We start from the raw sequence: 21,555 nt of genomic DNA, 5'->3' as shown, positions 1-21,555 counted from the left end.
CGGTCGAGGGCAGGGGGAAGACCGGCAGAGATGGGCAGAGGTCTGAGCGGATCCAGAAACTGTGGCTGTGATTTGGGCCCCAGTAAAGGTATTGAGAATGCAAGTGTGAAGAGGGGTGGATGGCAGGGAGCAAAGGGTTAGACGTGAGGAGGGGCACTGAACAAGTGGGCCCAGGACAGCAGAGTCCAGGGTGGTCCTGGCTTGAGCAGAGAGCTGGAAAGTAGGGTCATGGTGCAGACTGTCCCACTGGCAGGCGTGGCCTCTCCCTTTCCTTCACCTGTCAAATTCCTCCTCGTCTTCTTCGTCCTCCTCCTCCTGCAAGCCCCAATCACAGATGGCGCCTCCTCCCTGAAGCCTGCAGATTCCTCCCTGCTGGAATTACTTGCTCTCTCTGCAGTCTCCAAACCTGTATTATAGCAACATCATCTGATTTTTATTGTCAGGATCTGTTGTTACCCCACACCCTCAAGTGTGAATTTCATGACAGAGGTGTCTTTGATCCTTGGTCTATGAGCAGATTGAATCAGAGCCCCAGCTCCAGCCTGGGCCCCCCTCCCCCCACCCCAGGGCTTGGGCCGCAGGGAGCGGAAACACCCTTGGTTCAGTGCTCCTGGAGTTTGGCCCAGCCCATCCTCACATGGGGCTGTCCTGGCCCAGACCCAGGACGCACACTCCCTAGCACACTCCCTGCTGGTGCCAACCACCTCCTACCGTCTGCCCGTGCGCCCGCCACAGTCGCCCACGCACAACCAGGCTGCCCACTTGCCTTCAGTGGGACCTTCCTGAGCCCCAAGCCTCAGGGTCACCCCTCTCCCTCTCCAGACTCTGGGGCAAGGGTGGAAGATTCCACTGCGCGGAGGTGCAAAGGGTGCTCCCTAGTGCTGAAGACACCCCCCAGCACCTCCAGCACCTTTTTATAACATCAGCAGCAGCCAGCGCCACGACCTGCCCCACAACCCCAGCAGCCTCCTAAGTGGCCTCCCCACTTCACTCCACCCCCTGCAGCAGCCAAGGGAGACGTTTTTTAAAATTGATTTTTTTTTTTTATGCTCACCTGAGGACATTTTTCCATTTTGTTGTTCAGATAGAGTGGAAGGGAGAGAGAGAGAAAGAGAAACATCGACGTGAAAGGGACACATCGAGTGGCTGCCACCCGCACTACCCAACCAGGGCCCGGGACAAACTGTAACTGAGGTACGTGCCCCTAGCGGGAACTGAACCAGAGTCTCTCGGGACTGCAGGCCGACGCTCTAACCGCTGAGCCAAACCGGCCAGGGCTTAAAATTGATTTTTGAGAGGAGAGAGAGAGACAGAGATGGACATTGGTTTGTTGTTCCACTTATCCATTGGTTGATTCTTGTATGTGCCCTGACTGGGGATGGAACCTGAACCTTGGTGGATCAGGAAGATGCTCTAACCATCTGAGTACCCAGCCAGGGCCCTGGGAGACTTTTAGAATGTAAACCACATCATGTCACTCCTCACTGATAAAGTAACCCCTCAAAAACCAAGATCGAGAAGGTACACCATCTCCTCCTTCCTCCCTGACCTCACTTCCAGTACCCCTCCCATTCACTGCGTCCACCACACAGGCCTGTTCCGGATCCTCAGCCACACCAGGTGCTCCAGTGCAGGGCGCTGCTCCCGCCAAGCTCTCTGCTGCCCGGCCTTCCCATCGCCGACCCCCTCCTTCCTCCCCCCTCCCCGTCCTGCCTGCACACCTCCTCAGCCAGGCCTTCCCATCATCACTCTGTCTGAAACTGCACTCCATTACCCTGCCTCCTCCTTCTGCATAGTTCTTGTCCCACCTGATGATATCTTAGGTTTATTATTTATCCTACCTGCAATAATAAATGCTCAAAAAAATGAAGATTTTGGCCCTGGCCGGTTTGGCTCAGCGGTTAGAGCTTCGGCCCTCGGACCAGAGAGACCCGGGTTCGGTTCACGCTAAGGGCACGTACCTCGGCTGCAGTTTGTCCCCGGCCCTGGTTGGGGTTGTGTGGATGGCAACCTGTTGATGTGTCTTTCTCACATGAATGTTTCTCTCTCTCTCTTCTTCCCTCTCTCCCTCCTGCTCTGTCTGAAGATGAATGCAAAAACGTCCTCAGGTGAGGATAAAAAAAAAAAAGTGAAGATTTTGTATGTTGTGTTCACTGCTCTATTCTTCAGCGTCTAGAATAGGGGTGGGTATAGTAGATGCTTAAATACTTGCTCCGTGCCAACCAGCACTTCCTTGAATCTTCCATTTCACAGATGTCGGAACTGAGATCCAGAGAGGTGTGGCCTGTCTGCAGTCACTTGAGTTTGTCACATTGGAGCTGGGCCTCCAATCCAGCCCAGTCCCTCCCCTCTGCCTGCCTGCTCTCCCTCTCATTTCCCACCTGCAAAACGGTAAGCTTGTCGGCCTTCCCTCCCTGCCCCCACCGCCCCCACCGCCCCCACCAGGCTGACCACAGAGCCAGAGCACACCTTCCTCAGAGGTCCTGCCTGGAGCCCACAGGGAGCAGCCCCCCTGTGCCCTGCAGCCAGGCCCAGCTTTGACCCTGCTCACATTTCTCTAGGACCACCCCCTGCCCCCACTGACCTTTGCGCAGCTGACACCCTCGGAATGGAGCTGGGACTGCTCTTCGGGCCTCTCCCGCTGGAGGCACAGTGAGAGACAGACAGAGCGGGACGGGGACTGTTCCAGGACACAGCACAGCCCACCGAGCTCCCCCAGCTCCACCTGGCAACTCCCCGGAAGCCCCTCGGAGACTGTCTGCGGCCCCTGGTCCCTGGCCCCTGCCCCGTGCGCTGCTGCTGGGACAGGCCCTTGCCTTCCCCCAGCAGCACTCACGGCGTTTCCCCCTACCTGGGGCAGGTCACCCTGTGTCCCAGCCATCCCGCCCTGTCCTGTATGACCCTTACCGCCGGCCAGCGGGGCAGACATCCACGTGGTCTTGCTGCTGCCCAAGGAGGCTCGAGCCTCCAACAAAACCTTCCTACACTGCAGGTAGCAGTGCAGCCTGCTTCTGCCCCGCCTCCCTGATTCCTGGGAAACCGTGTAACAGAGAGAATGGGGGGGGGGGGGGCCACAGGCCGATACCACAGAGGTGGAGGAGGGGGTGGGAAACGGGAGAGTGGGGAGACTTGGTAAGTTCGGACAAAGGGCTGGACTTAGACCCACAGCCTGACCAGGGCCACTGCCAGCCCGCTGGCCCTTTGGAGCCCGCAGAGGCGGGCACCCCACTGGGCGTAGAGCCCTCTCGCGCTGAGCCAGGCGCCCAGTGCAGGCCGGCAGCCCCGCCCGGCTGTCTGTGCATTCAGGGGGGACAGCAACTTTAATTTTATTCTTTATTGATTTTAGAGAGAGAGGAAGGGAGATGGAGAGAGATAGAAACACTAATGAGAGAACATTAATTGGCCACCTCCTGCATGCCCCCCACCAGGGGTTTGGCCCACAACCTGGGCGTGAGCCTGGATGGGGAATCAAACTGGTGACCTCTTGGTGCATGGGTCGAGGCACAACCACTGAGCCACACTGGCCAGTGGGGAGGGGGGGACAACTTTAAATGCCACCCAGTCCTCAGGTCCGACCCACAGACACACCTGTGGTTCCTTCGAAGTCTTTCAGAGGTGCCTGAGCCCAGCCCTTCAGGCTCACCTGCCCAGCCCTCCCCACAGCTTGTCCTCAGGCTGTGTCCCCACTGCCTTCGCCACAGAGACCAGCCAGGACCCTGAGAGGCGGGAAAGGCCCTCATGCCTGTGCCGGCTTCCTGCTCAGCACCAGCAGCCGCCCTTCCGGCTGCACAGACTGTCCTCTCTGTAGGTCGTGGGGAGCGGGCGGGGGTGGACCAGAGGTGGCATGACCCCCCTTGACAAAAAGGGGCAGAGTCTCCCTCACTGAACCAAGGACTCTGCCTCTCACTCCTCACGGCCAAGGCCTGAGTGGGCCTGGCCTACCCTGACGCACGGCGGAGCTGTCCTGGGCCTGAGTGGGCCTGGCCTACCCTGACGCATGGCGGAGCTGGTCTCGGCCTGAGTGGGCCTGGCCTACCCTGACGCATGGCGGAGCTGGTCTCGGCCTGAGTGGGCCTGGCCTACCCTGACCCACGGCGGAGCTGGTCTCGGCCTGAGTGGGCCTGGCCTACCCTGACCCACGGCGGAGCTGGTCTCGGCCTGAGTGGGCCTGGCCTACCCTGACGCACGGCGGAGCTGGCCTGGGCCTGAGTGGGCCTGGCCTACCCTGACCCACGGCGGAGCTGGCCTGGGCCTGAGTGGGCCTGGCCTACCCTGACCCACGGTGGAGCTGGTCTCGGCCTGAGTGGGCCTGGCCTACCCTGACCCACGGCGGAGCTGGTCTCGGCCTGAGTGGGCCTGGCCTACCCTGACCCACGGCGGAGATGGCCCTGGGCCTGAGTGGGCCTGGCCTACCCTGACCACGGGGAGCTGGTCTCGGCCTGAGTGGGCCTGGCCTACCCTGACCCACGGTGGAGCTGGTCGGATGGGGCCTGCCTACCCTGAGCACGGTGGAGCTGGTCTCGGCCTAGTGGCCTGGCTACCCTGACCCATGGCGGAGCTGGTCTCGGCCTGAGTGGGCCTGGCCTACATTGACGCACGGTGGAGCTGGCCTGGGCCTGAGTGGGCCTGGCCTACCCTGACGCACGGTGGAGCTGGTCTCGGCCTGAGTGGGCCTGGCCTACCCTGACGCACGGCGGAGCTGGTCTCGGCCTGAGTGGGCCTGGCCTACCCTGACCCACGGCGGAGCTGGTCTCAGCCTGAGTGGGCCTGGCCTACCCTGACGCACGGCGGAGCTGGCCTGAGCCCCGCAGCCGCTGGCTGGCCCCCCCAGAGGAACGAGGGAGGGGGTGCAGCCCCATCCTGCTGTGCTCTGGGCCCCAGGATGCCCACTCCAGGGGCACAGCTGGCACCAGGTCTGGGGCCTACCAGGAAGGGAAAGGAGAGGCAGGGGAGAGTAGGGGTCTAGGTAAAACCAGAGAGCCCACAGGCTGCCCTCCAAGGCCCTCGCCCTTCCCAACAGCCACCTCGGGGAGGAAATCCTTAGGGCACAGGTGAGTCATGCGGTCACAAGGCTGCTTCCCGGCTGACTCAGGGGGCAGCCCAGATGGGTCCTGCCACCAGCCTCCAGCTCCGAGGCTGAGTCAGGGATTCCAGGGGCCCCGGCCAGAAGCCCAGGAGAACGCCCCCGGACAGCCGTGGACTACCTGCCTTCTCCATGGTTGGGGGATGGGAGGCAGGGACAGGAGGCCAGTCACTGCCATAGCCGTACCCCGCCCCCCCCAAGCATGTGCCATGCACCCAACCAAGAGCAGTTATCAGTCACGTGGTTAAGAGAGGCCGCCATGGCCCTGGCTGGTTTGGCTCAGCGGTTAGAGCGCCTGTAAACAGCAGTTGTGTTGAGAAGAGCTGGGGGCAATGTGAGCTCCCCCTCTCACGTGTGCTGGGCCCGGGCCACAGGAAGGGAAGGAACCCTGGTCCTACCGGAGCCTCCAGACAACAGCACCTCCTGGTGCCCAAAGTGGGCAGGATCCCTGGATGAAGTGTGCCCGCCCTTTCTTGGCCAGGGAGGACACAGCACCGTGAGCCCCAGTGCAAGCCCACCCTTGATGCGGGGACTCTGTGGAGTTGGGCCTTCTAGATGTCTGCACCTCCTCTGCCCGGGACCCCCCGCGGTGCCAGGCACCCAGCATGCAACCTGAGCTGCAGCGGGGGGCAGGGACCTCGCGCGTGACCCCGGCCCAGCCCCCAGACAGTCCCCGTGGTCCCAGGGCTGCTTTCCTGGCTTTGTCCCCGTGCTGGCTGGGCAGGAACTTCCTGCTGGAGAATTCCCGGATCCTCCCCGAGGCCGCAAGCCTGCCTGGGAACAGGCGGGAGGGAAGTGGGGAGCCTCCTGCTGACAGGGCAGGTCTGGGCCAGGGTCCTTCCCCACCCCGTGCGGTGCACACACCTCCTGTCCTCCCGCAGACCTGCCAAGCCCCACGAGCCCAGGGCTCTGCAGCTCCACCAGCTCTGAGCGCTGGACGGAGACCCAGACAAACGAGCTGGATCCACAGACAGACAGCAGCCAAGGAGGTCAGAGTCAAATTGGGCTTTATTAATGACATCACAGGCCGAGTCTGATTGGTGGGGACAGTCTTTGTCAGGCCCACCCTGCAGACACATGGACACCATTCATCCCAGCCCCTGGCCCCAGGAACTCCTCGGGTGTGTGCTGAGGAGAGGGGCTCCATCCTGCGCAGGCTCCAGGTTCGGGGCAGGGCAGACTCGCGCACCAGCTTCCCTCAGCCCAGAAGCCAGTTCCCCCTCTCATCCATCTCCTCCAGGAGCAGGCGCTGGGGCAGCGGTGGGGAAGGCAGATGCCTCAGCATCTTTGGGATCTGTCCTCCTGGCTCTGCACCCCCAGAACCTCCCCACCTACCCCCCAGAGACAAGCACCCTGAGGCCACCTTTCCCAGACCTTCCACAGGTCCCCACAGCTGACCCAGATCTACCAACCCTGAGCCACCTCCCGTCCATAAAATGGAGTCCGGCACCCCCGCCAATCCCTCCCTGTCCTCACCTCTGTGCTGGACACCACACCAACCGGGCTCTGCACCCTTCCCTCCAGCCCAGGGTGGTGCTTCCGCTGCCTCGGCGCCCTTCTCCCGGGCCCCCAGCACTCCCCAAAGGCTGGGGGGCGCCCTCCTTCCCCCTTAGCTTGGTGTTCCTGAGGAAAGAGAAGAAGAAAGTGGGGTGGCAATGAGGACAGCTCTCTGAAACACCCACGAAAGGAAGATATTCCGGAGGCAGCCGTGTCCCCAGAGTGAGGACTGAGCTGGGCACCCTCTTGCCACCACCCAGAAACTGCCTAGGGCCCCTCCAATGCTGCTCAGGCTACCCCAGGACTGTGATCCCTGGGCTAGGGCTGGCCAGCTCCAGGGTGGTTCTGCAGGGCAGGGGAGGGGAGGAAGAGGGAAAGGCAAAGGCGAGGGGCCCTGCGGAGCTGACTACCTGTGTGGGGCAGGAGGGTGGCTCAGCCCTGTCCCAGGAGCACGGAGGGGTGCCTGTGGCACGGGCACGCGGGCTCCAGACAGTGAGAAGGCCGCCCCTCAGTGCCTGGTGAGCCTGCTCCTGGTGGTCAGACCCCACAGAGGGCGCCGTAGTCCTAACGCTGAGTGCCCTGGGCAGGGGGGGCCAGAGGCTCTTCAGCTCCAGCCGTCCCCTTGCACCGGAACAGGAGCCCAGGCCCACACTCAGGGTCACAGAAAGTCAGCCCAGAGCAGGGACTGGACTCCAGACTGGCCTCCGAACCCTATGCTGGTTCCTTCTCTCTCTCTCTGTTTTGTTTTTTGGTTAATCCTCACCAGAAGATATTTTTCCATTGATTTTTAGATAGAGTAGAAGGGAGGGAGGGAGGGAGAGAGAGAAATATTGATGTGAGAGAGACACATGAATTAGTTGCCTCCCGCATGTGCCCCGACTGGGCTAGAGATCAAACCTGCAAACCAGGTACATGCCCTTGACCAGGAATCGAATCCCTGACCCTTCTGTGCATGGGCCGGCACTCTAACCACCAGCACACTAGCCAGGGCCATTAGTTGATTCTTGTATGTGCCCTGACCAGGGATCGAACCCGAAATCTGTATCGGGACAACATTCTAACCAACTGAGCTACCCAGCCAGGGCCAAACCCAATGCTCTTTCCTTTGGTTAAACTACACAGACTGACAGAGGCAGTATCCACTGAATAAAAGAGCGAGCTGATGATGAAGAGAAATTAACTCAGGAAGCACACCGACACACTTCGCACGACACTCCATCCAGGTGCACTCAGGGAAGCGGGGACAGGCCTCATGTTTAAGACTGATATCCAGGTGCGTGGGCAGCGGGTGGTCCGTGGTGTGACCCAGCCGGGTAGCTCCCCCACACCTGTGTGTGCTTGTGGGGGTAGGCATGCGTGTGAATGGACAGAAAATAGGAAGTGAGCAACATTACGTGAATTACAGATGTGCTGGAAAGCCTTAAAGCCACCTAGACACGTCCCCGCGAGAACAGATGAAGATACTGAGGCCCAGAGAGGAAACGGACCTGCCCGAGGCCGCACAGCCAGTGACTGACAAACTGAAGCCTTACTGGTGGGCATTTGGACTCTGGGTCACATGAGAGACAGAGACAGATGGAGAAGTGTGTGTGTGCAGGGGTCCGGGTGGTACTCAGAAATATCACCAAGAAGGGCTTATGCCTTCCCCGACCCAGGCGGTGGGGGCTGGGGCTGGAACTAGGGCCAGGCCTGCGGGACGGGAGGCCTCCAGCCCCACCTTTGCCAGGGTCCTCAGGCAGGGTGGCATACCTGCTCACCCACAATGCTCGCCGCCTCCAGGGCCACCTCTGGCTGGACCAGCGGCTCCCGGCCCTCACGGCTGCCCACCTTCCAGAGGCGGGACTCCTGCTGTACTTCCAGAAGCTTCTTTAAGTCTGACTCCACCAAACCTGAGAACCAGAGAGGTGGGCAAGGGACAGCCAGCAGTAGGGAGGGGGAAGCGGCTGGAGGTCGAAGGAAGAGGAGGCAGCTCTCTCTCAGCCTCATCCTGGCCCCATGTATTCCTGTCACCCCAGCCACAGCGCTTTCTTCATCCATTACCTGGTGTCAGGGGGACACCTCTCCACCGCTCTGCACACCACGGGCTCCCTCCTGCAGGGCAGTGTGAGTCTCAGCACCTCCTGGGGACCCTGCCAGAGGCAGATATCTGCTCCCCTCCAGCCACCAAGTCAAGAGCATGGATCTGGAACCATCCAAACTGCCTGGGTTCAGGTCCTGGCTCTGCCACTTACTAGCTGTGTGATCTTGGGTGAGTTATTTAACTTCTCTGTGCCTAGTTCCCTCACGGTGACGTGGAGAGTATAATAAGACCTTCCTCAGAATTCAGTACATTATTTTGTGAAAAGTGCTTAGAAGAGGATATGGCCCATAGAAATGATTATGTAAATATCAAATGATTTTATATTATCACCATCCCCAGCTCTCTCCTTATCTGCCCTCAGGGACACCCTCTGAGACAGTCACAGCAGTGCGTTTACGATGGGAAAACCAGAGATGGAGGTGGCCACTGAAAAAGAATTCCAGGCTGGGGAAGGTGGCGCTCCGGGAGCCACAGCCCCAGTCACAACCTTCACCTTGCTGTCTCCAAAATCCTGAGGGAGCATGGCCTCCAGCCCGGCCACTCTCGGCCCCTACCTCCGGTGGTCATCTTGTGTCCTATGATACCACCTGGTGGTAAGAACTGGTATCACACCCACGAGCCTACATCCAAAATCAGACTCCGTGGGCCTGGGGCATGTTGGGAGGGGAGGTGGGGCGTCGCACTTACCCACTGTATCTGTTGACCCAAATGTCTTATGCAGTGGCGACTGGAGGGTGACGATGCCTGGGACACAGAGCTTGAATGAGCTGTCCTCTTCCTCACCTTCCTCCTCGAGGTGGGATAAGCCATCCTTGAGAGGAAACTGAGGCTGTGCCAGGTCACTGAGCAGGTGCGAACGGCCCCAGGCCTGCAGCCCCACCCCCACATAAGACAGAAAGAAGAGGAAACAGATCCCAAAGATGTAAGAAAGAGGACTGCTCTCGCTTGGCCCAAGCCACATATCCTGGGGCCCAGGCAGATGTGGGGAGGGCCCCCCAGGCCTCCCAATCCTACCCCAGCTTGGCCCACAGACCTTGGCCATGGTCAGTTTCTGAAACTGCTTGTATAAGGTGAGGAGGTGGTTCCAGGGGGTTGCCCCCACCTTTACAGAGGCCAGCCTGAGGTCTCCTGTGGAGGGCTGTGTCACAGACTGTCTGACAGCAGTGGGGGGGGGGGGGCAGGCCCAAGCCCAGCAGGGCAGGGACATCTGGAGGGTTAAGCTGAGGGTGAGGTTTCCTGGTTTTCTTTAGCAAACTACAGGCCAGGCACAGTTCTGGGCACTTCACAAAGGACATTTCATTTAATCCTTCTAACTACCTTCGGAGAGGTGCTACTACACTCTCGTGTTAGATGAAGAAGCTGAGACACAGACAAGCTGAGCCGTTTGCCACCATCACACCGCCTGGCACAGTGCAGTTGGGACCCAAGCCCAGGCAGCCTGCCTCCCGCATTCCTGAGACCCGTCCTTCCAGGCCCCACACCCCTGCAGAGGCCTAGAAAAAGAGGGTCTGTTTGGGGCCCTCCCCATGCCTGTGGCCACCACACTCACCACCCAGCAGACACTCCTCCTCCTCCACGGTGAAGGCCTCAGGGCTGACCTCCAGTGGCCCCGTGGCCCTCCTCTCCAGGGCGTGGGCAAAGTGACCCCTGATCCCAAAACATAGTCAGGTGGGGGTGGCAGGTGGGGCCCAGAGAATGATAAAAGCCTCCAACACCCCCATCCACCAAGGCTCTCCCACAGGCCCTACTTGGCCCTTCCTGCTGGGCTTCGTCCTGGACATGGGTGTGGGGTGGGAACCAGGAGGGACAGAGTGGGAAGGGAGGGCAGGGTGGATTGGGGCCAAGAAAGGATCTGGCAGCAGTGGCGGCTGCTCACCCTGGCGCCCCCGTCTGGCCCCAGCCAGGCTCCTCTCCCTTTGGAGCTCCCGTCCACAACCCTCTCTTGTGGGAGGCCCCTCATCTCTGCTTCCTTCCACCCCCACACACCCATCTCCAGAGGCCTCCTCACCCTTGATGCCCTGGTCTAATCCTCCACCCACCCAAGGATTCACATTCCTGGCCCCAGCCCTGTGGGTCCTGCCATACCCTTCTCCCAGCAGCTCCACCCCAGCCCCTCCCACCATCCACAGCCCCGTCCCTCACCTGTCTGAGGTCCTGGTGTCCCTGGAGGCCTCCCCAGCTGCCTCCTCCTCCTCTTCAGACAGGTCGCCCAGAACTTCCTGGCTTCCTCTGGGCCGGACCCACTTTAGCTCTACAGCCGGGGCCATGATGCTCAAGACCTCCATGGTGGTGGCGGTGTGTGCCCCCACGTCCTCCATCCCCAGCCCCGGGGGATCGTGCTGTGGCGGGGTCCCAGAGGTGTGGTGCACCCTGGCGGGCCGCCGGGGCTCCTTCTTCCTCACTGCCCCCTGGCGGTCAGTCATCAAGGACACAGCCTCCGGCTCCCGGGAGAGGCACTGCCGACCCCCCAGCAGGGCCTTGTCGGAGCTCCCTGGGCTGCCCTTGCTCCCCACCAGGCTACGGAAAAAGCGGACCATGGTGGAGTGACCCAAAATTTGAGATGGAGGGGTTGGAGCTGGGCTGTCCATCCTGAGTGGGACCCTGACTCGGAGGGAGGGGCCGTAGCAGCCACCCCAGACCAACTGCTTAAGAACAGGAGGAGTTTTCAAATTAAAAGCTCCAGTTGGAAACTTCCAGGAGTTCTAGAAGGCAAAGGTCAGGCAGGTGGGAGGTAGGGAGTGATGGGGGGACATGGCGGGGGCGATTGGTTGGGGACAGAGAGGGCAGGTTGATGAGGCCGGAGGAGGCATGGGGAGGAAGCATGTGGGTGGGGAGTGGGCAGAGGAGGCTGGGGAGCCCGTACCCTGAGATGGGACAAGGGATCTTGAGGACTCGGCATACCCTCTCTTCACCTGGCTGATCCTCCTGGCCCCTCCCCGGCTGTGGCCGCTTCTGTCCTTGAGAACATGGGGCAGCAGGTGGGACCACCCTCTCTTTTTCTCCCCTGGGCACTCAGCTTGCCTGTGTCCAGGTGGGAGCACAGACCTCATCATGCTGTCGTGTGTGTGTTTGTTTTGTTGTATCCAGAGAATTCCTTTATTGAAACTTTCATTAAGTTTTACCATGAAAATGTACATTCATGATGGAAAATACATACCAATTACGTGTCAGAAAAAAATACTTGACTAGTATTGTTATATAGCGTATTGGCTAATTCCAGTGATCCTCACCTCTTACTGCTGACATTATCTCCAGTATTTGAAGTATAAGGCAGGGTTCATTTCTGTCTGTTGAACATTGCCCATCTCCCATTCCTTTTCGGTAGGGTGACCGGAAAGGGGACCTGGCCCTGAGCGGGTCTGCCTGCGCCGGCCCATAGCTTGTGGGTTTTGTTTGTTTTTTTATCCTCACCCAAGGACATTTTTTTATTTTTTGTTCAGATAGAGTGGGAGGAAGAGAGAGAGAGAAACATCCACGTGAAAGGGACACATCGAGTGGCTGCCACCTGCATGACCCAACCAGGGCCGGGGACAAACTGCAACCAAAGTACATGTCCTTAGTGGGAACCGAACCCGGGTCTCTCTAGACCGCAGGCCAGCGTGCTAACCGCTGAGCCAAACTGGCCAGGGTGCTTGTGGGTTCTTGAGTTTCTGCGGGAAAAGTTTCACAACAGGAGTCCGGGTGAACTTTAGGGGACGTTTATTAAAGCTGGGGACAGTGCAACAAGGAGGGGCTGGGAACTGAGCCCAGGCTGGGCTGCTTTGGCTCACTGAGAAGTCAGAGAAGAGGGGGCCTTGGGGTCAGGTTCAGGGGTTTGCCTGGATGAACTGCTGCCCATTGCTGCCCTGGTTGGAAACCTCGTGGGGTCCCTTAGAGTTTAGGAGGTGCTGCCTGTGGGGAAGAGAGAGGGGGCACGGGCGTGCTCCTGGGTGGGAGAGTGGGAGCTGGGCCTTTGTTTTGAGGGGTTTTAAAGGCTGGGCGTTTAGGGGAGATCTTAGGGGGGGATCAATAAAATATCCATCAGCTTTATGCTGACGCACCAAAATGAGGTTTATTCTCTTAACTTCATCTGTCCTGGGGTGTAGTAGGCAAATAGCACTAACTGGATTCCTGCTCTGTCTCCCTGACTTAAGCTATTAGCCCTCTGGTTGGGGAGAGTGCAAACCATTTACTCCCGAGTGTCCCTGGTTCAGGGAAGACAGGCTGGACTAGGTGGCTGCAAACCGCTGTGTAACTGTCTCCAGTTCTCTATTCTGCTGTCCTGACTTACTGGCCTGTCTCAGTAGGAAATGAAGGTTTTATATATTTTGAAACAACATGTGTACTTTTTTTTTTTTCAGATAGAATGTGAGGGAGGGAGAGAGAGAGATCGACCTGAGAGAGACACATTGACTGGCTGCCCCTCACACAACCCGGACCAGGGCCAGGGATGAGCCACAACCAAGGTACATTGACCAGAACTGAACCCACAACTCTTTGGTCCACAGGCCGACACACCAACCACTGGGCCAAACCGTCCAGGGCCAACATGTGTACTTTGACTCCACACCAAGGTGCTTCCGTCTTAATCGTTAATTTTCACTACGTATCAACTTCAAAATTTCCAAATTGGCCTCCGTTTCCAGTGAGCAACCATTAAACCCTATGCAGAGATCCAAGCCTATCAAAGCAGCTGCCGCCTCCTTGGGACCATCCAATGAACGCGCTACTCCACCTCCACACCGATCTCTGTTTCTTTTCATTACACCCAAAAATTCACCATGAGAGTTTCCACAGTGAAGAAACAGTGGTAATTTTGTCTGTTCTAACAGTTCAAACTGTTTTTCAAAATATTTGAGCTGAGCCCTGGCCAGTTTGGCTCAGCGGTTAGAGCGTCGGCCCGTGGTCCAGAGAGACCTGGGTTCGGTTCCTGCTAAGGGCATGTACCTCGGTTGCAGTTTGCCCCCAGCCCTGGTTGGGTTGTGTGGGTGGCAGCCACTCGATGTGTCCCTTTCATGTCAATGTTTCTCTCTCTCTCTCTCTCCCTCCTACTCTATCTGAACAAAAAATGGAAAATGTCCTCAGGTGAGGATAAAATATATATATATATATATATATATATATATATATATATATATATATATATTTGAGCTGAGTATCTTTGGGACAAAACTGTACTCAGTCAAAATCAAGTACACACCTCCCTATTGCTACAACTTTCCCCTTGTGTTCAGCAAGGGTTAGCAGCTCCATCGAGTAAATAGCAGAGTTATTTTTTCCAAATTCATCACATCTTGTAGGATGACATCCAACTGGAATGAAAAACATGTCATTTGTTCATGCTAAATGCAGTGCGTCTTTACTGTCATGTAGATTTCCACCAGTCACCATAACCTTTTTTTAAAAAAATATTTTTAGTGTCTTTCTCACCATCGATGTTTCTCTCTCCCTCTCCCTTACGCTCTGTCTGAAGAATGCAAAAATGTCCTCAGGTGAGGATTAAAAAAATTAATAAATAGAAAGTGTTTTTATTGGCCTGGCCAATGTAGCTCAGTGGATGGAGCAGCCTCCCATGGACTGAGAGGTCCCAGTTTCATTCCCAGTCAGGGCACATGCCTGAGTTTTGGGCTCCCCAGTGGGGGGCATGCAGGAGGCAGCCGATCAATGTTTCTCTCTCACATCTATATTTCCGTCTCTCTCTAAAAATAAATCAATAAAAACATATAAAAAAATAAAAATATTTATATTGATTTTTTTTAGAGAGAGAGAAAGTTACATCAGTTGGCTCCTCCTGCACGCCCCCGTACTGGAGATTCAGCCCAAAACCCGGGCATGTGCCCTGACCAGGTATCAAAACCAGACCTCTCAGTTCATGCGACAACACGCTCTGTCCACTGAGCCACACTGGCCGGGCTGTCATCATAACCTTTTTAATATCAATTTGGACAGCTCTCTGTATTACACTCTGTAAGTCATCTTGAAGCTTCTGAACTGCCCCACCTCAATAAGTTCCTCTGGACATAGATCTGTCAAATTGATACCAATATCCACACACCTGAAGCAACTCATGACTGCGGTACCCGGTTCTCCCTGGCTGAAGTGGATGTCCCTCACTGTGTTTTCATCTGTTTACCTGCCTGTCATCTTCAGGATTTCTATCTCCTAGACCACCGAGGTGCCTGGTACACCTAGTTCTACGTGGAATCTCAGTTTAGTAGTATTATTCCCCATAGTGCCCCAAACTCAATTATAAACCCAGCTCAGTGACTTTGGGAGAGATCCTTAAACCAACTGAACCTCAGTTGGCTCATCTGTACAGTGGGTGCAGTTGGTGGCACCTACTTCGAAGGTTTGTTGAGAAGATTCAATGAGACAATGCTTGCCACAGTGCACGGCACCCGACAGTGCCTAAGGAACATCACCATCCTGGCTTCTTTGTTGGCACTGACTGACGGCAGGGAGAAAAGATGGAGGATGGGGGTGGGAAAAGCAGTGGGGGAGGAGGAGCCGCTCGCCCAGCAGGGGCGGTGGGAGGGGGGGTGAGCCCAGACCGCCCCCAGGCTGGGAGACCGAACATCCGCATCCGGCCGCCAAAGAGCAACTTCCTCTAGAGGGAGCTGATTGGAGCCGGCAGCTGCCGGCTTCTCTATGCTCTCCGAAGCCTCTTGGGTCCCCAGGACCGCACTGGGACGAGCAGAGGCCCTATCCACACACTGGGACTTCACTGACACCCATTCCTGGAAGCCGGCCTGGGCACCTAACCCTGGAGCCGCCCCTTGGGATCACCAGCCTCGGCCCCACTGAGTCATCCCGGGCCTAGGCCAGGGTCCGGGGAGGTAAGCCGAGGGTCCTGCCCATCCTCTCCGATCTCAGCAACCCCAGGCTCAGGGTGGGGCAAGGAAACGGCTCCCAGCCGGGTGGGGAGGGTGAGACTTGTCGGGCGGCTTTGACAACCTCTGCCGAGGGCCTGATCCAGCCAGGGCTCCGGCTGGCTGCCCTTTTTGCCCTGGTTCTGGGTGCCTGAAAATCTGGTGCCAAAGGACTGTCTTTTAGCAGTCTGGGGGACAGGAATGGAGGTCAGAGCCAAGGTCAAGGGCTGGGGGAGAAGTCTAATGGCGCTTCCTGCTGCCCAGGAGCCCTGGCCTGGGTCTGCCGCCCGGCCGGGCATTTCCACCGGGGAACATCCTGCGCTCAGCAAACCCTGTAGGTAGAGTGCAGGGGACTCCCCTTACCAGGAAGTCATGCTTCTTGGACGGGAGCAGGGGTAGGCCCAGGTCGGCAGATGCCTCTGGTCCTGGGGCTCCTCAGCGGTGAGCCCTGGGGTAGTGGGAAAGGGAGCCCAGGCCCTGTTGTCCTGGGGTGCTGGATTTTGGGGACCAGGGGAGAGGCAAGGGCATCTTCCGGAAGGAGCTGAGGATGGGGGTGTGCCAAGGCAAAGGCCTATTTCGAGGGGAGCCCAGGATGGAAGAGGAAGGGTCTGCCTTCTCCCTGCCCAGCTGAGGTGGAGAGCTGAGTGCACAGGTGGGCAGCCCTCTCGAAGAGCCCTTGGGCGCTTTCAGAAATAGGCCAGGCCTCACAGAAAGGGGGCCAGGAAGGGTACACTGTCCCCAGGGAGGAGGGGCAGGGGCGGAGGCGGCTCTGCCTGGCCCAGGGTGGGGTTGTACCCTCCCCGCAGATGGAGGGAGGGGTTCTCCTGCCTGGGTGATGGAGGCAGCTTGGGTGTGGGGGAAAATGAAGGGGTACAAATTGAAAGTGAAACAGCTCACATCCAGGAACTACTCCCAGTGCCTGGGGTTCACAGAGCAGGCCTGGACTGCAGCCCGCCGAGAGAGGAAAGTGGGCCGGGCAGGAGCGCAGGTGTGGGGTGCGGGGTGCCAGCGTGAGGCAGGCTGGGGCCCTGCCGAAGGCCCGGGCTGCAAGGCAGGAATGGGAAGGCACTGGCCAGCCGGACCCAGGGAAAGTTGCCCTGGAAAGGACACCCTCTGAGATCCCCAAACTGGAAAATAAATCTGAAATGAATGTAGAGTATATGAACTGTGGAAATTCAGGTAACCAACCTGACTAGCTATGTTGCCTCGGGCACTAACCTCTGGGAGCCTCATTTTTACTACCTGTAAAATGGGTGTGATGAGGCTTACCTTGCTTAAGGTGCGATTTCAGTGTCCAACACCCCCTGGGGGTGTTCATACATGGCAGAAGTCTACCGTAGGCACTGAGCTGGAAGACAAGTGTGTTCTGACAAGCCAAGGGGAAGTGGGGCCTTAGAGGCTGACTGCGCGGGTCACTGGCTGGAAGGTGGCAGGGCCGCGGTCAGCGTATGCTGGGCAGGTCCATGACCTCCGGGCGTGAGGTGAAACGTGGCTGCCCCTCCGGGAGCCCTGGGTGCTGGGTGCAGTCCTGGGTGTGAAGTTTGACCGCCTTGCTTTCCTTAGCCCTGGGCTCCCTGGAACAGTTGCCCGTGAAATGCAAGTGGCTGGAGCTCGGACTGTGGGGTCTTTCTGGGAGTCGGGGCCACCTCACTCCTCTGTGGCCGTGGGAACCTCTTGTCAGTGGCCCCTGCTTGTCCCCATCTTGCTTTTTCCTACCCAACCCCACAGGCTAACACTGCCCTCCACTGGGACCTGAACAATGGCGTCTGGGCAAGGACCAGGCCCTCCCGGGCAGGACTGTGAAGAGCCTGCCCCGTCCTCCACTTCGGGTAAGGGTCTTTCTACCCAGCCCCATCTGTGACGCCAGGGCCGCCTGTGAGGACAGAGGGAACAGAGTGGGCGGGACCAGGCAGGGCTTGCGGGCAGGCCCTCCTGTCTCAGTTAACTCACCTTGGATAGGGAGAGGGGTCTCCACCCTGCCGTGCCGGTGGCCTGTTGGGCCCGGGGCTGAGCCCGGGGACAGGGCTGGGCCTGGGGGTTGCAGCGCCGCCCAGGGCTGCAGACCTTGGGATGGTAGTAGAAGGAAGAGCGAGGCGGGCCGGCCTATCCCTGCAGCGGGAGAAATAAGGAAGTAGTTGGCTTATCATGGAGCCAGGTCTGCTCACAGGGAAAATGACTGGCAGGCTTCGGGGAGGAAGTAAGATGGCTGCCTTCCCTCTTCCAGGGGACCGGCCGGGAAGCCTGCAGCTCGCGGCCACAGGCTGTTCCCTGACTTTGGGCTCAGCCCAGGTCTGTCCCTGTTTCCCTGTGTGACTGTGACTCCACATTCCCTGAGCCGTGAGGGCCGGGCCATGTGCATAGTAAACACAGGGCCCCAACACCTGGGGCACAGCCCGGCTCGCTGCTCGGTCCAGCTGTGGCCTCTGCAGGTGGCACACCCTCCGGGCCTCAGGTCCCCCATCTGGAAGGTGGGGACCACCTACTTCACAAGGCTGTGTGAGGATTCAATGGAAAGTGCCAGAAGACTAGCCCACACAGAGTAAGCACCGGGGGTTACCAGGCCTGCAGCAGGAGCCTGTGTCCAGGGCCAGACACTGTGGTCTGGAGGCCGAGGAGCCACCCCGAGCTCGGGGCCAGAGGCCCAGCCCTCCTCCCTGACTCCGGCTTTGATCCTCAGAGGAGCAGGTAGCCCGGGACACGGAGGAGGTTTTCCGCAGCTACGTTTTTTACCGCCATCAGCAGGAGCAGGAGGCGGAGGGGGCGGCTGCCCCCGCTGACCCAGAGATGGTCTCCTTGTCCCTAGAACCTGCCAGGTGAGTGGCAGCCCCATGGGGCCCTCTTCAGGGAGGCGGAGGCCACATGGGGTCGCGAGGAGGTGCTGGGGCGGCCGGCGTGGGGTCTTGCCCTTCTTTCTTCGTTGCTCCTTTCTCGCCTCTAACTCCCACGCCCGCGGGGAAGGTGAGCCTGTGGCCTGGCTGCTGTCGGCTCACCGCGGCCTCTCACCGCAGCACCACGGCACAGGTGGGTCGGCAGCTGGCCGTCATCGGGGACGCCATCAACCAGCGCTATGACGATGAGTTCCAGACCATGTTGCAGCGCCTGCAGCCAACCCCCGAGAACGCCTACGAGTATTTCACCAAGATTGCCTCCAGGTAGCCCTGCCTCTGGCTGTGCTGTCGGCACCAAGCTGGGCCTGCCCGTGGGCCGGGAACACGCACTTCTCTGTCAGTGTCAGGAGCCCTGTTTGCTGTCCCCGTGTCTGCTGTTAATTCACGAGTGGCCTTGGCCCGTCTTTGCTTGCTGGGTCCTAGACTCCTTGTCTCGGTGCATGAGCTCAGCACTGAGCACCTGGCCATTTAGATCAGGACTGCAGGGGGCCCGGGGCACTGTGTCCCCAGAGCTGCTCAGCCCAGCCGGGACACAGCCGTCCTTCTGATACAGAAGCACGTTTCACACCAGAGGTGGTAAGGCTGCCGCCTGCTGCCAGGTCCCGGAGCAGGCACTCGGCTGTGGTGGTAAAGAGACCAACTGCCTGGGTCATAGCTCAGCTTTGCCACTTACTGGCTTTGTTAATCTTCCTCGCCCTCTGTCTTCTCGTCCATAAAATGGCGGAGATGTGCCTAGAGCGGTGTCCACACCTTCACGGTGTCAGCCACTGCTGCCATCTCGGGGGAGGTCGACGCGGGGGCAGGACTGGAGCTGGGGGTGAGAGCAGGGGGCAGCAGACTGGAATCAGTGCTCAGCTGCAAGGCCCTGCCCAGCCCTGCAGAGGCCACCCCACTGCTGTGCTTCCAGGATTTGTCCTAATCTCCTCTTCTGTCCCTTTCTCTCTGCTGTCCCTCGGGCTGCCAGGCCAGCAGCAACACCACAGGTAATGTCCCCGCTGCCCCTGTCTGCCCCTCTGCCCTGTGCTCCTCGCGCCCGCAGCACTGGGGCCCGCAGCGGCAGCCGCCCCTTCCTGTACCTTCTGAGCTTTCTCCTTTCAGAGACGCAGGTTCTTCCCCAGCAGCGGCCAGGTGGGGCAGCCTCTGCCACCTTGACTCACAGCTGGGGCAGGGGTGGGGGGCCAAGGGGGTGGGAGAGGGAAAGCAGGCCTCCCTGGGGGCTTCCACTGACCACCTCCATGTTCTGCCCGCAGCCTGTTTGAGAGCGGCATCAACTGGGGCCGGGTGGTGGCTCTCCTGGGCTTTGGCTACCGCCTGGCCCTGTACGTCTACCAGCGCGGCCTGACCGGCTTCCTGGGCCAGGTGACCCACTTTGTGGTCGACTTCGTGCTGAATCACTGCATTGCCCGGTGGATTGCGCAGAGGGGCGGCTGGGTGAGTGCCCGCACTGGCGGCCTCCCCCATGCCGCTGGGGCTGCCCCTCCCCCAGCCCCACCCCCGTCCCTCCATGTCTGTATGTACTGCAGCCCCTCTGACCACTCGGTCTCTCCTGGCAGGTGGCAGCCCTGGACCTGGGCAACGGCCCCATCCGGAATGTGCTGATAGTTCTGGCTGTGGTTCTGTTGGGCCAGTTTGTTGTACGAAGATTCTTCAAGTCATGACCCCAGGAGGGGCCCTTTGGGGTCCCTGCTGAGATAAGCCTTCTTCCCTTACCCCTTCCCCTACAGGGGTCCCTCCTCAAGAGTACAGAAGCTTTAGCAAGTGGGCACTCCAGCTCCGAAGGGCCCCTGCTTGGGGGTCATTCAGGCTGCAGGGGCCTCCCAACATTGCATGGTGCTAATGGGCTCCACTCTGGGCTCAGCTCTGTCTGCTGGGCTCTGAGGAGGTTGATAACTTAGGGAAGGAAGAAGCTGGGAGAGACTTTTCCCTAAGAAGATTTTCATGGTTTTAGCTTTTTATAATACCCTTAGGAGGTAACCGCCCCCCTCATTCCCAACACTCTGCCCCAAGCCAGGACATCTGGGGTATGGGGGTTAGGCCTACCCTGTGTTCCCCAGGATTTAGCTGTTCTGAAAGGTCAGAGTTTGAGAGCTGGGCCTGGAGCCCAGTTCTGGCCATTCTAAAACATCATGTCCCCCAGGAACAGGACTGGCTGGGGTTGGAGGCAAGGATCTACTCAACTATTCCCCCCAACCCCATATTGCCTTGGCAGGTGGACTCTCAGGGATTTGGGGTGTAGGGTGAGGGTATGTACCGGAGCCATCTGAATTTATCCATCAGGTCCCTGCAAACCTGTCTCCTGGGGTCCTCTGTTCTTTCCCTTCCCCACAACTTGCTCCTTAGGCCTTCATTACTTGTGGGGGCTGCCTTCCCCGTCACTCCAGGTACAGGGCAGAGGCCTTGGGAGAGGGAGTGCTGAGGACCCCTCCTTGCTCAGACTATAAGGTTTAGGACTGTGATTTGTTACTGTCAGGGAAAGGGAGTAGGGAGCTCATCTTGAGGTTTCTGAGAGAAGGCCTATTAACATCACTAGGTACCCCAAGGTTGGGATCCTCCCCCAGTCTCATCTGGGGTTGTGGAGGGGGAACTATGAATACTTGAACTCTACCCCCAAACCTCCACCCTCTACACTCATCTGCCTAAGCCCCTCCTGTGGGTGGGGGGGGGATGCCTTGTCTGTCTTGCACAACCTAGGGATCTGAGAAGTTGTTGATTAAGCCAAATGCAGGGAGGGGATGCAGATGGAGCCCACTGGCCACCCCCACCGTCTGAGAGTGTCTGAAAATAAACTGCCATCCCCCCATCCCACTAGTAATGTTCGTGTCCTTTGCTAACTCTCCATCAGGATGGATTGGGGGAACCTGGGCATTTTCCTGGTTTATTATGAATAAGGTCTCATCTTGAGCTTCCAGAATCCTATAGAGGGTGGGTTGTGGTTCTCCAGCCCCCTAGAACGCCTTGGCCCCTCCCCACCTCTTAAGCCCCCTTTTGAGGCACTTCCCTCATCTCTGAGTTCTAGGCAAGTTTTCTACCCCCTGTAAAGTTGGCAGACCCCAGACCACGGGGCTCCGGCTGCAGAGCTGGTAGAGCGGCTGCTCACGTCTGGGGAGCCCCACAGGCCACCTCAGGCCTGGACTGAATTCCTCTCCCTAGGGCCACCAC

The 21,555-nt window shown here is 58.7% G+C and overlaps 2 protein-coding genes and 1 pseudogene across 2 annotated transcripts; 1 reads left to right on the top strand and 2 right to left on the bottom strand.

The window, feature by feature from the left end:
- Positions 1 to 273: 273 nt before the first annotated feature.
- Positions 274 to 11,248, bottom strand: LOC118621329 (gametogenetin-binding protein 1-like). Its single transcript, XM_036248651.1, has 8 exons — positions 11,069 to 11,248; positions 10,210 to 10,315; positions 9,694 to 9,788; positions 9,348 to 9,483; positions 8,330 to 8,469; positions 6,560 to 6,706; positions 2,585 to 2,641; positions 274 to 315 (listed from the first exon to the last, which is right to left on the bottom strand). Exons 1-8 carry the CDS (start codon positions 11,246 to 11,248, stop codon positions 274 to 276), a joined length of 903 nt encoding a protein of 300 aa, XP_036104544.1.
- Positions 11,249 to 11,820: 572 nt separating this feature from the next.
- LOC118621327 lies at positions 11,821 to 14,708 on the bottom strand (annotated as a pseudogene).
- A 552-nt stretch (positions 14,709 to 15,260) lies between these two features.
- On the top strand, positions 15,261 to 21,203 carry BAK1 (BCL2 antagonist/killer 1). The gene is made up of 6 exons (XM_036249248.1): positions 15,261 to 15,475; positions 17,237 to 17,337; positions 18,186 to 18,321; positions 18,517 to 18,660; positions 19,647 to 19,827; positions 19,950 to 21,203. The coding sequence occupies exons 2-6, from the start codon at positions 17,268 to 17,270 to the stop codon at positions 20,052 to 20,054; spliced, it is 636 nt and encodes a 211-aa protein (XP_036105141.1). The 5' UTR covers positions 15,261 to 15,475; positions 17,237 to 17,267; the 3' UTR covers positions 20,055 to 21,203.
- Positions 21,204 to 21,555: the final 352 nt, after the last annotated feature.

This window comes from Molossus molossus, unplaced genomic scaffold, assembly GCF_014108415.1.
Source record: "Molossus molossus isolate mMolMol1 unplaced genomic scaffold, mMolMol1.p scaffold_m16_p_8, whole genome shotgun sequence".
Taxonomy (NCBI): domain Eukaryota; kingdom Metazoa; phylum Chordata; class Mammalia; order Chiroptera; family Molossidae; genus Molossus; species Molossus molossus.
This window is presented reverse-complemented; position numbering and strand designations above follow the sequence as displayed.

Bases quoted from the DNA above. Each gene is read 5' to 3' on its own strand.
- LOC118621329 (XM_036248651.1), bottom strand. From the start codon at position 11,248: ATGGACAGCCCAGCTCCAACCCCTCCATCTCAAATTTTGGGTCACTCC. The intron at 8,470-9,347 runs GTAAGTGCGACG...TCTGGTTCTCAG, and splicing joins TGGGTCAACAGATACAGTGG to GTTTGGTGGAGTCAGACTTA. The intron at 316-2,584 runs GTCAGTGGGGGC...TGGGGCTTGCAG, and splicing joins AGGGTGTCAGCTGCGCAAAG to GAGGAGGAGGACGAAGAAGA.
- BAK1 (XM_036249248.1), top strand. From the start codon at position 17,268: ATGGCGTCTGGGCAAGGACCAGGCCCTCCCGGGCAGGACTGTGAAGAG. The intron at 18,322-18,516 runs GTGAGTGGCAGC...CTCTCACCGCAG, and splicing joins TTGTCCCTAGAACCTGCCAG to CACCACGGCACAGGTGGGTC. The intron at 19,828-19,949 runs GTGAGTGCCCGC...CTCTCCTGGCAG, and splicing joins TTGCGCAGAGGGGCGGCTGG to GTGGCAGCCCTGGACCTGGG.